Source organism: Lissotriton vulgaris, chromosome 7, assembly GCF_964263255.1.
Source record: "Lissotriton vulgaris chromosome 7, aLisVul1.2, whole genome shotgun sequence".
Classification (NCBI taxonomy): domain Eukaryota; kingdom Metazoa; phylum Chordata; class Amphibia; order Caudata; family Salamandridae; genus Lissotriton; species Lissotriton vulgaris.
The window spans coordinates 1,749,504,128-1,749,518,591 of NC_141695.1; the positions used below are offsets into that span (position 1 = coordinate 1,749,504,128).

Here is a 14,464-nt window from a genome sequence, read left to right on the forward strand (position 1 = left end):
GCTGGAGATGCGTTGCACTTGCAACATAACTCAAACAATGCACCACCTTTACAGCACAGATACATCACATATATGTGCCATTTTTGTCCCATGGTACACCACATTGTAAATACGGCGCATCCATGGTGGTTGTATCACGTAGCACAATAACTGACATATTCCTGGGGATATGCCAGTTATTGTATATGTGGCCATTAGTGTTTTAATGTAGTGATAGGATTACTACATACGGATGAATGAGTCACTACAAAACTAAAACGACAGAGTGTTTCCTGGAAGTGTAACGATACAAACTAGTAAATTGAACGTATAAAACACAAATTTGCAAGTACATAGAAGACTGCATACATCGTCTATAAGGGTTTTTTGAAGCAGTCTATGCCCTAAGGCCTATTTTAATGCATGAGTACTTCGATAGTGAGTGGATGATTACAAGACTGCAAGGAAAGAACCTGATTGAATTTATAACAGCCTCAGTTGTACCACAGTATACAGATAAACACATACTGCTGAATGGCTCACTACAATATTGAAACAGTGGTGTGAGAATGTTTGCTAGAAGTATTAGGATACACATTGAGGAATTGAACGTATAAAACAAAAGTTTGCTGGTGCATAGAACAGTTCATGCACAGTCTATAAAGGTTTGAAACAGCCTATGCACTAAGACCTCTTTTAATCCATGAGTATCTAAATACTGACTGGATCATTACACTTCTGCAATAAAAGTTCCTCACTAAATTTTTTACAGCTTCAGTTTTACCACAGTACAATGAAAAAGACCATACTGCTGACTGGCTCAGTACAATACTAAAACAGCAGGGTCACAGTGTTTGCAGGAAGTCTAAGGATACAGACTGGGCAATTGAAAGCATAAAACACAAGTTTGCAGCTGCATACAAGACTGCATGTATACTCCATACGGATTTTAAGCAATCCATACCCTCAAACCCACTTTGCATATTTTAAATCAATACAAACATTTAAAGAATATATAACTGAATCTATAACTGCTTCACTTTTAGTACAATAAATACATTAGTAGATAGTGCCCAAACCTTTATTATTTTTCAACAATAAATTTTTTCTTGTAACATCTCATAATTTAACAGACATTCCAATGCAACTTCATCAGATATGTCATTCAGATAAATTTCCTCATCAGCAGTTTCTGATTTAATTTGTACTAAAATCTCAACATAATTTAAAACTTCCAGAAAATCTCTATCAAAGCTTTCGTCTTCAAAATCACAATTCATGTCTGCAGCACTAATTTCTCCTTCTTCACTCTCATTGCCTGTGACAGATACGATTAGTTCTTCAGTTATACTCAAAGTAATATCCAAAATCTCCTGAGTATGAGGCTGTTCATTTTCCATAATTTTTCCTTTATGTTCTTGCTCCTTGAATAAAAATATAAACAGTTAATTTTATCACCTTTCGTAATATATAATACAAAACTACAGTTTTCACCTATTTCTGACCTACAAAAAATACTGTATAAATACTATTATCCAATAACATTCTATTAGTAGAGTTTTAGCCCTTTGCAAAATTATACAACTATAATTACGTAACATTCATTAACCTAGGCCTCTCAGTTTATTGTCTAATTTTTATGTTATTATTTCCTCGTGTTCTACTAACTTTTCTTTCTGCAGTTGCTCGTTATCTATTCTCTCAATCCTTCAATATCTTATGTTTTTTATTAATGTTCCTTCTTAATTCAAAAGTCTTTCTACTATTCCTAACTCAATGTGTTTTTTTCCCTTAAGACCTTCCTTAACACAAATTTTATTGTTTCTTGTTTTAAGTTAGAGAAAATACATCGACTGAGTACATTCAATATTGTCTATAATGTCAGGTAAGTTTACTTACTCACTAACTTGTCAAACAACGTCCTTTAACTGTCACAGAAATATTTCCACTTTCTCTTCAGGAATGTCTAAAGAGCAATTGAAAACGAGTCTGAACTCCGGAACGTCTTCGGTGAAGTGCGCACTCGTTAGCCATCGCGCACCTCACCAAGGATTCCCCACAACTCTGTGGTAAATGACTAGATCGCAACCGCGTCTCTCAGCACTGGCCCGTGGAGGGACCTGCGATGGGGCAGGCAGGGGGGGCGTGGGAGGGGCAGGGTGAGGGGTGATAAACAGCAGAATCTGGATGATTTCAGGTAAGTAAACAATTACATTAATAAAACGAATTTCGGGCCATATTATCAACAAAACGCGATATCAACAAAAGGCGATACATTATCCCGCTTTTACCAGCAGGAAAGTGGCGATAAAGCGGCGATAATCTATCTCATTTTGTTCATAATATGGCCCAAAATGCATGCTAATGGCTTCGTGGTGACGATCACGCGTGGTAATGACCGCGTTGAAATGGCGGTTTCCCCCAGGACACTGCAGTAACCTGGTCTGGGCGTCTTGGACTCCAGGGCAGTAGGCAGAGGGCCACGCAGCTCCTCATACAATATAGAAATCTTTGTGGGGTGATTGTTTCCGTGGTTTGAGGGGTATGATTGAGGCCTAAACATTTAATTTTGTAAGGGGTAAGTTTGCATGGGAAAATGTTGCAAGAGGTTTGTAAATGTGGTACACATTATTTCGTATTATTTTGATTTCTTTTCTAAGTTGTAGTCTATTCAGAGGAAATAGAAGTCATTAGTTTTCAATCCTAGTCTTGAATATCTTACTATACAATTTTAAAATTATTTCTATTGTGGACCGTCATACACCCCTCCCCCCCACAAAATAAAAGAAGTATGTACTTTTTTTAAATTAGCCGCTTCCGCGCTGATGACGGAACCGCCCCCGTCATCAGCCGCGGTAGCGCTGTGCTGATGACGGAGCGGGTCCGTCATGGCCCGCTCGACACGCCTGCGCGGCGCTGATTTCACGCCTGCGCGGCGCATTCTATTGAGCGGGCGGGGCCATGACGGAACCGCTCCGTCATGAACACAGCTCAACCGAGGCTGGTGACGGAGCAGTTCCGTCACCAGCATGGGTGCGCCGCCGGCCCCCCCACCCCCTTAGCGCTGCGGCGGAATAGCTGCCGCAGCGAAGGGGTTCACTTTTATTAAAACAATAACTAAATGAAACTTAATTATAACTATATTGCAAACAAGTAGAAAAATAAGTTTAATAACAAACAATATTATAAGCAAATTGGTAAATGGACTTCATAAGATATCCGATTGGTAATCTGGAAAACAAAAAAGAAAATTAGAGTTTAGAATTATGTAGATGTGAGTAAATAAGCTGAACCATTACAAGTCAAGATAACTCTATGGTTTTACGTGTGCATTGTGCCTCGTACATTTCACTTGTTATAATTCCGCGTTCAAGTAGTGTCTATATGGAAGTGCCTACTGCGTTACTGACACAAAAGTGGCATAACGGGATTGTAAATATGTCGACTTATTTCTAATGCAATACTATGAAGGCTTTGTAGATCTAGGCCTCTGTGCTTACCGTTGTATAAAATGTCTGGCCAAAGACTTCAGCCAGTGGAATTCACAACTTCAGTTGGGCTGTTCTTCTACATGTGCAAGTGGACAGCAGTGTCTATAAGTTTAAGAGAGAAAGAGAAATGATGTCACAGAGAGTGAGAGAGACAAAGGGAGAGAAAAGAACATTAAAACTGTCTCGCAGAGTCTGGAGTTGAGATATTTTCTAGAAAAGTGAAACGTAGATTTACAAGCTCCTTGCGTCACTTTACCCATGTTAAAAGTTACTCAAAGTGGCGTAATAAGGTTGTGGATCTGTTTGTCAGACCGTTGTAAGGTATCTGTTGTCACTGCTCGAAGGTAATTATAGATTTTACAGATTAGCTGCAGTACACTACGCACTCTGGGCCATATTATCAAGCCTGGGCGACAAAATTATCACCACTTTATCGGCAGGAAAGTGCAGCTAAAGTGGCGATAATGGGTTTGATAATATCAACACTCGAAACCAGGAAGTGTTGGAGGCCATCTTGTACCTCGGTAGCACCGAGTCAAAAGAAAACAGTAAAACAAAGTTGAGAAATAAGGGAAGGGGGCAGGGTAGAAACATTCTGATCCTTTACGGTTGCTCAGGGGGTCGTATATGGATGTTTACTCTTTTTTTTTTTAAAGAAAACTCGTGCAGTACGTGTACAGAAATCCGTACAATTACGAGCAGGAGCTGAATGGTGATTGGCTGTCAATACTCCAAACGAGGAAGTGTTGGCAGCCATCTTATTTGTCACGACAGCCGAGTCACAAGGAAACAGTAAATAAAGTTGAGAAATAAGGAAAGGGGGTAGGGTAGTAACATTCTGAACATTTACTGTTGCTCAGGGGGTGGTAGATTTATTGTACACGTACCAAGCACGTATGGACGACGTACAGCTGGATTGTTGAAAGTCGTCACGTAAGCGTACGTAAGCAAGAAAAGTAAAAATAATTTTAGATATTTAAGAAGTGTATTTATTTATGTGTTGTGTGGCTCTAAAAAGAGCTGTTTTGTTTATTGGGAGATTTTAGTACCTACAAGTAAGTACCGATGCAGAGTCTTAAGTTTATTAGGAAGACTCTGTTCCCCTCATCTGTAAAATGTACACCATCTCTCCTATAGATGCCATGCATATTGAAACGCAGATTGTTGTAGTAAATGGACCCCATTCGGTAGTCTCGGAGAAAGGCAGAAACAGATTTATTCACGTTTCCTAGCTTTTTTCAAACTATGGACAATAGTGGTTGGACTGCTTCAATTTCTGCCTTTGGCATATATTAGAATATACAAAGGCATTTTTGGGGAACAGTGTCATCAATTGTGTAAATGTGTCCTTCATATGCATTTCCAGAGCTACCCCAGTCAAAGTGCCTAGGTCATTCCCACAACAGTGCACAATTATGAGGTCAGGGTGTTGGAGATGCATAAAGGATTTAACCAATGGCATCAATTGGTCACACTTTAATCCTCTCAGTCCAATCCATTTAATGTCCACATTTGGTAAACCTAGGTCCTTGTGAATTCTTTTCTGTTGTGCGTACCTTTGACTCCAGAAAATATAGCTGTGTCCCACATTCCACACTGTAAGCATGTTGAAGAGAGGTCTGGATGCACTCTGATGGCGTCTGTAAATGAAATGGTAGTTTGAAAAGTAAGATTTTTCTAAAATGGTGGACAATATCCAGTTTTGAAAAAGAAAAGAAATGATTGGTTGTTTGACAACATTTTACAGAAAACTAGGTTGCATATTTCTGTTTTTTTAAAAGCCTTATTTTTATTGGTTAAGAAAAAGTGATAGAAAAGAATGTTACATAAAATAAGCTGGTATATTCTCAGGTCAAGCATACTTGCTGTTTTAATTTGCAACAATGTATGATGAACTTCTCACCTGTGTGCTGAGTTAGGTGTTCCCTGAAGTGTGTCTATGGTAACTGGCAGATTGTGGAATGGGGGAAGGGTTGAAAGTGTTGTTACTTGGAAAGGGTTGGAATGTTAAACCAATAAAAATGTGTTTTTCTATTTTGAATTAATGTGTATAGGATTTTAATTGGTTATTTATATGTATGTATGTGTACAATGAGAGGGAAAATGTTCCATTTGACGGTTCTGCTGCAAACACGGAACTAGAGAGATTCTGTACAAGAATATCCGCTATGTGAGTGGTATTCTTCTTAATCTACAAATCAATTTGAAAGGTGAGTTGATAAGTTGTATGGGAGTGTGTGCGGTGCATCTTTATACATTAAGGAATTATGGGGTATATTAAGACAGGCGATAATTATATTGCCGCTTTATGGGTAGAAAACTGCCGATAAAGCGGCGATAGCGTTATCGCCTATCTTGATAATATGCCCCAATATCCGTCCGTTGTTAAGCGTTTTATAGTAGTAAATGTGTTTTGCTATAATGCATGCTGTTATTTTTTTTGTTTAATATCATTTTGTGCGTCCAGCCACGGCCCGTGGAGGGAGTTGCGGTGGGGCAGGGAGGCGGGGAGGGGGAGGGGTAGGGTGGGGGATGATAAAAACCAGCATAATATGGATATTTCGAGGTAAGTAAACAATGTAACTAACAAAACAAATTTCGTAGCGTGCCCTGAATCGCAAAATGCGATGCAGGGCACGCTACGAAATTTGTTTTGTTAATTAAATTGTTTACTTACCTCCAAATTGAAAATATCCAGATGCCGATTTTTATCAACCCCCACCTTGCCCCTCCCCCGCCCCGCCTCCCTGCCCCACCGCAACTCCCTCCACAGGCCGTGGCTGTGTGTGTCTCTGTACATTAAAGGATTATGGGCCATATTATCAAGAAAGGGCGATACATTATCACCGCTGTTATCGGCAGGAAACCGCTGGTAAAGCGACGATAATGGTCTCGATAATATATCCTTGTGAATTCTCATAGAAGCCCAGCTTATGGTCTTAACCTGGGCTTCTATGGGAATTCACAAGTATATATTATCGAGACCATTATCGCCGCTTTAGTAGCAGTTTCCTGCCGGTAAAAGCGGCGATAATGTATCGCCCTTTACTGATAATATGGCGCTGACGGGCATATTATTAAGGACCGGTGTTAAACTTATCGACGTTTTATGGGCAGGAAACTGCAGATAAAACGGCGAAAATGAGCTTGGTAATTAGAGGCATATTACCAACAAGTAGCGATATTTATCGCTAAATAGGCTTAGCGACGATTTTTTTATCGCTGCCTATCGCTGGATATGTTAGCGGAGAAAACATGCTATTAGCAACGTTTTTCTCCATTGTGCTATAATATCCAGCGATAGCGGCGAAATTCGTGAATATCGCTGAGAATACAGCGATATTCACGCATTAGCGACTAAATGCTCTTAGCCATGTTATCCACCTCCCATTGGATAACATAGCTAAGAACTGGTCTGGGCAAGTGTTAGTATTTGGAGATATTCGCACTTAGCGCAAATATTTCCAAAACTACGCCTGCCTTGCTAATAGGCGATAGTGACGTTAGCGACTGCTTTCAGTCGAATTATCGCCACTTAGCGCCTGAAAACGGCCGCTAAATCGGCGATAATTGCCTATCGCCCCCCTTGGTAATATGCTCCTAGGTTCTTGTAAATTACTATAGGAGCCCAGGTTCTGGTGTTAACCTGGGCTGGTATGGGAATTCTCAAGAGCATATTATCAAGCTCATTATCGTCGCTTTATCGGCATTTTCCTGCCGATAAAAGCGGCGATAATCTATCGCCTTTTGTTGATAATATGTCCTGAAATTAGTTTTATTAATTTAATTCTTTACTTACCTGCAATGATCCACATTCCATTGTTTATCACTCCTCACCCTGCCCCTCCCCCGCCCGCCTGCCCCATCACAACTCCCTCCACGGGCCGCAGCTGTTTCGTTATACCGTTGTATTGCAGTCTCTATTTATACTCTCATTTTTTCTTATATTTTCCTTGTTTCATACTCCTTGTTCTTTTGTTGTAAGTCCTTTTATTTTTATAGTCCGAGGTTTGTCCTCATAATCCTCCCTCTGTTCTTGTAAGCAATATAATAGAATATTTGATTTTTTTGTTTTTTGTAATGTTATATACATTTTTTTATTATAGGTTGTGTTAATCGATACTGAAAATACTGTATGATGGCAACGAAGTTCCAAAAACGCAAGCAACGAAAGAAAAGTGTGTATTTGAAGAGAAGTCATCAAAAAGAATTACATGTCTTAACAAAGAGAAAGAAAGTCCTGGTAAGAGCAGGAGCACTTTTTTGAGGAAAATATTAAAGACTAAGAGTAGTGTTCAGAAACAGAAAAATGTTTTTAGTGTATCAGCCACGAAAAAAAAAATACTAATAAAGAAAAGAATAATGGAAAATCAAGTACAGACAAAACTGTGTATAGTAAAAGGAGAAAAAATCAATTTATAGAAATTAGGAAACAAATGTTTTATAATAGATTTGTAACAAATTTAATTAAAGAAATTAAGGTATGTAAGAAAAAAACAGTATTTTATAAGAAGAAGAAAGCTATAGAAAATGTAGTTGAGAAAGCTTTGGAATTGAAAAGAAAATTGTTTGTTTTAGTAATCAATAGAGTTAGATCACTAGATAAGCGAATCCATTTAATGAAGTCCAAAAGTAAGTGGAGAAGATTAATTAACAGAAGTAATTTTTGTGAGGTTATTTTGGGTGAATGGAAACATAGTTCAAGTTCTGAGCCTTTTTTTAAATGAAGAAAATTATCTATGATTTGTTGCATGCAGTTGACACCAGTGGTCGTGCTTATGAGGTTAGAAATGGTTGTCCTATTGAGAAAGAGAAACTTATTTCTAGAAATGCAGAAGAGGTGTTAGCTGGTGAAGTTTTAGGGAGACATCCTAAAGCTCCAGTGTACACTTGGAATTGTAGTAGTATTTGCAGTGTGCGGCAAGAATCTATTGATTTACGCAATTTCTTACGTAATTATACTAAGGAAAGTGTTAAAAAAGAGATTAAGATGTTGCAAGGACTAGACCCTTGCAGCGTGAGAGAAAATACAGGTTTGCAAGGTCATTCTCTGGCTTGTCTTTCTAAAAAAGTATGTCGAAGTGTTTTCCACCATTAAAGGATGTTAGCAGTTCATCATACTCAGATGAGGAAATTAGTCAGAACATTGCATTACGCGAAAAGTCCAGCACTAATGTTAAAAAAGTTGAACAGTGCTCTTTTGCATGGATCTGTATCAGATGTAACAAATGTTTGTGACGAAATTCAGATTAATTACTTTGGTCCTCAGGAAGACAGTGGAGAAAGTGAGAGATTAATAGAAGAAAATGTGGAAGAGAATGTAGGACAGTGCAGTGTAGAAAATTTTGAGCAAGAAATTATATAGTTTAAGGTGATTTCAGGTGCTGCTGCTGGGCACCAGGAGGACCGCCACTGGGACTGCCTCCCTGCCTGGAGGGCCCTGTGAGCTGGCCCCTGGGCCCAGTCTTGCCCCCCCCCCCTTGCCTGCCGACAGAACTTTGCCCTAGCACTTAGGAGCGCTGGATTGTGGTGCTGGGGAGCGCTTGCTGTCCTGGGCAGTGCTTCCCTTTCTGAGCAGCAGCACGGAGCTGCAATCCCGGCCCTGAGGGGTTCCCCAGACATGGGGATCCCCCTTTGTACGATTTTCGGCGCGGGTGCCACCCCGCTCATTATTGACCTTGTTTTGCCCCTTTAACTTATTTATTTATTTCACGGGTGCCTCCCCCGTGGTTTTTCTGGCCATCACCGCTGCCCCGCCTGGGGATTCTCTGAGAGGCGCTGTGCCCGCCTCCACACACCCGGGCCGCGCTGCCAGTGGCTGCCGCAGCCGCGACCCGGAAGTACTGCCTGCCAAACAGAAAGCCAGGCACAAGACACCCGGACGGGGCGGGACCGGCGAGTCTCCCTCCCGCTTCCCCCGGTCTGAGGGAAGCCTAGAAGAGCCCCGCCGGTGGCAGAGTCTGGCCGCTGCAGGTGAGGAGCCGAGAAGAAACGCCAGCGCAGGAGCCCTGAGGAGCGGGAGCTCCAGCGCAGCGACCAGCCGGTGAGGGTGCCTATGAGCGGGACTCCAACCCTGGGGTCATTTGTAACTTAGAGCTCCGGGGCCCCACCGACGACAGGGACACACTTTGTTATTTTGAGTCCCAGGAAGGGGGACTCCAACGTCCGGGGGCATCTCGTTTATTCCGAGCCGGTCAAGGCTCCCACAAGGGGCTCCTACATTCTTGGGGACATTTGTTTAACCTTAGCCAGAGAGGCTCCCAGGGGCATTTCCGTTCTTGAGACCACGAGGCTCCAAGCCCGCATTTTGGTATTCAGAGCCCACGAGAGGCTCTTGGGCATTTCCTTGGTCTCCGAGTCCCCAGAGGGGGGGACTCCAATGTGATTGCGGCACTTCTGGAGGTAGGGCCGCTCCCCAGTGGTAGTAGCATTCCTGTGTCGAGCCCCTGAGGCCCCACCTGATTAGGGGGCCTGACTGTTCATTTCAAAGCCCAGAGGAGATCCTACAGCTGCCCAACACTTAGTGGGCAACTGCGTCGTTTAGGATTGCCCCAGGAGCCCTTTGTGCAGTTCTTCTTTGGCTGTCTGCGCAGCCTGCCCTGACTTTTGTGGACACAGGGTGTTTCAGCCCCTGAGAGGCCAGTTGGCCTGGGGGACAGTTCTGGTGTTGTGCCCTTGCGTGGGGTACATGTTTTATTCCCTATGTGATCCTTGCGCAAATTGTGATTTACCAGCCTAATGTGATTGCTGCATCATGTGTAATGTCTTTGTGCCTATACCTCTGAATGTATGTGATGCTTAGGAGTTTGTCTTTCCTAGTATAGTTATGCTACTGAGTTCATGGTTCCCTGCATTATATTTTCCTAAGGTGGTTAGGGTTGCGTAGGTGGTACTTACCTGTTACCAGTGGTTACTGGTTGTGTGCTGCATCTGCTATTTGGTGCTACAGTTATTATATGTGCTAAGTGCTATTCCTACAAGTATTCTATTTTCTACAAAGTGCTAATTCTACCAAGTGCTAGTACTAAAAGTGCTTATTCCTGATAGTGGTCCATGTGGCCCTGTCCTGTACATATATCCCCTGTAAATTCCGCCCGTGCCTGTTGGCACATTGTAAAGTGTGTGTTTTATCTAATGTGTTTGGTATAATACAAAGACTATTGTTATATATAACCTTGTGTGGAGTTTCCTTTGTGGTGAGCCTTGGGTGTTGTTGCTGGGTGTGCGCGCAAACACTTAACCTACATTGCCTCCGAGATTAGCCTTGCTGCTCGCGTCACGTTACCTAGAGGGTGAGCAGGGGTTATCTTTGGCGTGTAACTCCCTTGCCCTGACTAGAGTGGTGGTTTCTGCCTGACTTTGGCGCAAGCCTTAGCCAACCGGAAATCCCATTTCTAACATTGGTGGCAGCGGTGGGATCCGGATTTGTGTTTGCGCTGTACCGCAGCGGCAAGTGGCCGCACCGCAAAACTCTGCATTTTAGATAATCACATTTTGAGGATTAATGTTTTTTGAAGTTCATTATTTCTTCTCCTAAGAGGGTCATTTTCAAATAGTGTCCAGTACATTTGTTCCCCGCCCCTCTCCCAGAGTTTGGTACCTGTGTCACGTGTGGTCAGGTGGAGAAATCAGGGGCGGTAGAAACTGCTTTACCAGTCCGAGGGGGGGTTGTGTGTGGATGAATGGTGTGTTGCACTAGACCAGTGAGTGTGAGTTCTCTGGGATAGGGAGCTTGCTGAATACTTTGTGAATTGTGTACTCCTGTGTTAGCTCAGACACCTAGGTTCCTGATGTTAAACTTTTCTCAAGAACGTCCACCAAAATGGAGCCTGCTTTTAATTCCTGTGGTCTATTTAGATACAGTATGCTAGAGTTGGTAAGGTTCTGTGAAGAGACAAACATAGAGGTGGGTGAGCCAGACACCCAGTCCAAACTGAGGGACAACCTGATCCTATGGCAAAAGGATCAATGGGATCTTGAGCGCAGTGAGGAGAGAGAAGATGACAGTGCAGGGATGCCAGCAGATAGTGAAGACCCCATAGATAGGGAGTCCCTTGCTGTGTCCAGTAGCGGAGACAGTGCCTCATCCCTTTTCCTGTCCCCAGAGGAGTGGATAGAAAGGAGGGAAGAAAGGGAGCACCAGTTGGCTTTAGAGAAACTCCAGAAGGAGAGCTTTGAGCATATGGAGAATAGGAAGTTAGCCTTAGAGGAGAAAAAGGCATTATTTGCTCAGGAGTTGAGTCTTAAGGCGTTGGGCCTTGAACAGAAGAAGCTAGAGACTGAGAGGGTCTTAGCGCAGGAGAGGGTAGAGGAGGCTGAGAGGGCCTTTGCCAGAGAGAAATTAGCTCTGGAGGGTAAACTATCCTCTGCGCGCAGTTATAGTTTTCTGGACTCCCCAGGGAGGGTTGAGTCCAGTGGTGGCAGCGATATACACTTCAGTGCAGGAAGTACCATTCCCAGTTCCCAGAGTATGGTACCTGTTTCCCAAGAAGAGGAGTTAAAGTTGAAATTCAGGGGCAGTAGGAAACTGTCTCACCAGTCTTGGGAGGAGTTTGTGGATGAACGTGAGGATGCACTGTTTGATTGGATAAGAGTTCCCGCAGAATCTGATTTTGACAAACTATGTAATCTGGTTCTCAAAGAACACCTGCTCAGTTGTTGTTTGCCGGGGTTGCGCCAACACCTGTTGGGGTGTGGATTGTCTGAGCCATTTGAGCCTGCAGATGAAGCAGAGCGCTGGGAAAGTGCCAGAGGTTTTTTAGAGTCATTGGTGAGTGATTCCAAAAGTAGTAGTTCAGGTATCTTCCAGCCTAGCTTGGTGGAAGAGGCTCAGTGTAGCCCAGCTAGGTCCCAGTATAGCGAGGGGGGTGTAGGGGCTTGTGTCAGTGGAACGTGTAGGTGCTTGTGTCAGTGGAACGGGAGTGAGTGGGTTACCAAGAGTCCCCAGACGCCCGAAGCCAGCCTCAGAGCCTGGATGGTTTCTTTAGGGAACACCAGGTTGGGGACCTAGGCTGTCCTGTTAGTCCATTTGAGGAGGATCACCTAGTGTCTAGAGAACCTGGAGCGTCGGTAAATAGAGTTCCGGTGGTTCTAGTGTCCGGCAGTGCTACTCCAGTTGGGAGGGCACAGGAGTCCGAAGTGAGGAGTGATTGGGGGATGAGTTCCCCAGTGGAAGAACCAGTGGGTCAGGGACTACCCAGTTGGGCTAGGTTCCCGTGTAGTGACCAGGGTGACACCACTTCTGTTCTGGGGGATCTTCGCGCACTGTCAGATGGACAGGGGACGGGAGATCTGCGCCAGACAGACGGTCACACAACAGATTAGTCATTTGTTAGCCTCAGGGGGATGGTGTGTAAGTCCCCAGAAGTCCTGGAGTGTCAGGCAATTATTCCACCAAAGGTTTTAGACCAGAGGTTGGGAGGCCAGGTTCAGGATCCGCTTGACCTGAAGGGTAGGACGTCTGTAACCAGCGTCCTGACCGGTTCATGTTCCAGGGGTACCGCTCCAGTTGGGAGGGTGCAGAACTCTGGAAGGGGGTGCAGAGGGTGGGAGAGCCCGCCTCTGGCCCCGGTGCAATCTGAGGGGTTAAACCCTAGGTTGGGAGAGTGGTGTTCTAAGGGTACCCCTCGCAGGAGGTGGAGGAACCTTAGAAGGAGGGGTAGGGGGAGGAGAGCCTCCCCTGTGACTCCTGGTCCGCCTGAGGGTGTAGACCCTAGGCTGGAGAACCAGTGGCAGTCTAGCCCTGTCTTACAGACAGGAAGAGTGGAGAATGGCTACTGTGTAACAGGGGTTACTACCCCCTGCTCTGTGAATTGGCAAGGACCAGTGGCACCTGGGTGGCCTAGGGCCTGGTCCTGGCCACGGACAGCTTGGGAGTACCAGTGGGGTATCCCAGTTGTTCCAGACAGTGTTTTTAGAAGGAACCCCATGGGTTCACCGTGGCGGAGAACAGGAGGGTGTCCCTGCAGTTGCGGGCCCACGTCCGTGTTCTATCGCCCCAAGCAGGGAAGCCCATCACGGTTGTGAATGGTCTACCCTGCGCTTTGGCTGGAAGGGGGTTGTGTTGGACTTGGCCCTTCTGGCAGGTTCACCCTGAAACATTTTGCTATTGATAGTGATATTTGTCTTCTGCGCACTTTACCACTGTGTCCCAGGGTAAAGTGCGTGCATGCGGTGAGGTTGGCCTGCCCCCCCATAGGAATGCATGGGGAATGTATGTGTCCCTGGTAGTTCCTGGTGCGTGGGGAGTGCAGGTGCAAGTTTGGTATGTGCGGACTCGTGTGATTGAATGGTGCGCAATGATGTGTGCGGCGTGAATGTGTCTAGTGTGGAAGTGCCACTTCTAGAAGTTGGTGTACCTGTGCAGTGAATGTGCTGGCTTGTGATTGGCTGGCGCTGGCTGGTGTGCCAGGCTCCAGGAGTCAGGATGGGTCTGCCCCAGTGGTTAATTGGAGATCTGCATGTTGATGGCCGGGGAGGAGTGCACCTGGGACCTGGATAGAGCTGGGCTTTCCCCACACAATGCTGGCTCTGCCCCCTTTGGTGCGTCTAGTGTCCCTAGCCTGGCCAGTGAATGGAAAGGGTGGCTGAGCACAAAAAAGTGCTCCAAAACCAGTTGCATCTGGTTTTACCTTCACCCTGCAGCCTCAGACAAAGGCTTTCTATGTATAAAAAGGGTCTGTGTCCCCTTGCAAAAGGTTCTATTCTTTGATCCTTTCAGGAGGGGGGCTGCTGCTGCTGGGCGCCAGGAGGACCGCCACTGGGACTGCCTCCTGCCTGGAGGGCCCTGTGAGCTGGCCCCTGGGCCAAGTCTTGCCCCCCCCCCCCTTGCCTGCCTACAGAACTTTGCCCTAGCGCTTAGGAGCGCTGGATTGTGGTGATGGGGAGTGTTTCTGTCCTGGGCAGTGCTTCCCTTTCTGAGCAGCAGCACAGAGCTCCAATCCCGGCCCTGAGGGGTTCTCCCCCGGCGTGGGGATCCGACCAATTTTCCGCGC

General features: G+C 44.7%; 1 protein-coding gene across 1 annotated transcript in view; it reads right to left on the minus strand.

The window, feature by feature from the left end:
- Window positions 1–1,049: 1,049 nt before the first annotated feature.
- Window positions 1,050–14,464, minus strand: part of GSK3A (glycogen synthase kinase 3 alpha) — a 325,630-nt gene continuing 312,215 nt past the window's right edge. Inside the window, exon 11 of the mRNA XM_086933047.1 lies at window positions 1,050–1,403. Within this exon, the coding sequence (XP_086789173.1) occupies window positions 1,390–1,403 (14 nt within the window). The 3' untranslated portion in view covers window positions 1,050–1,389. The remainder of the gene's footprint in view (window positions 1,404–14,464) is intronic.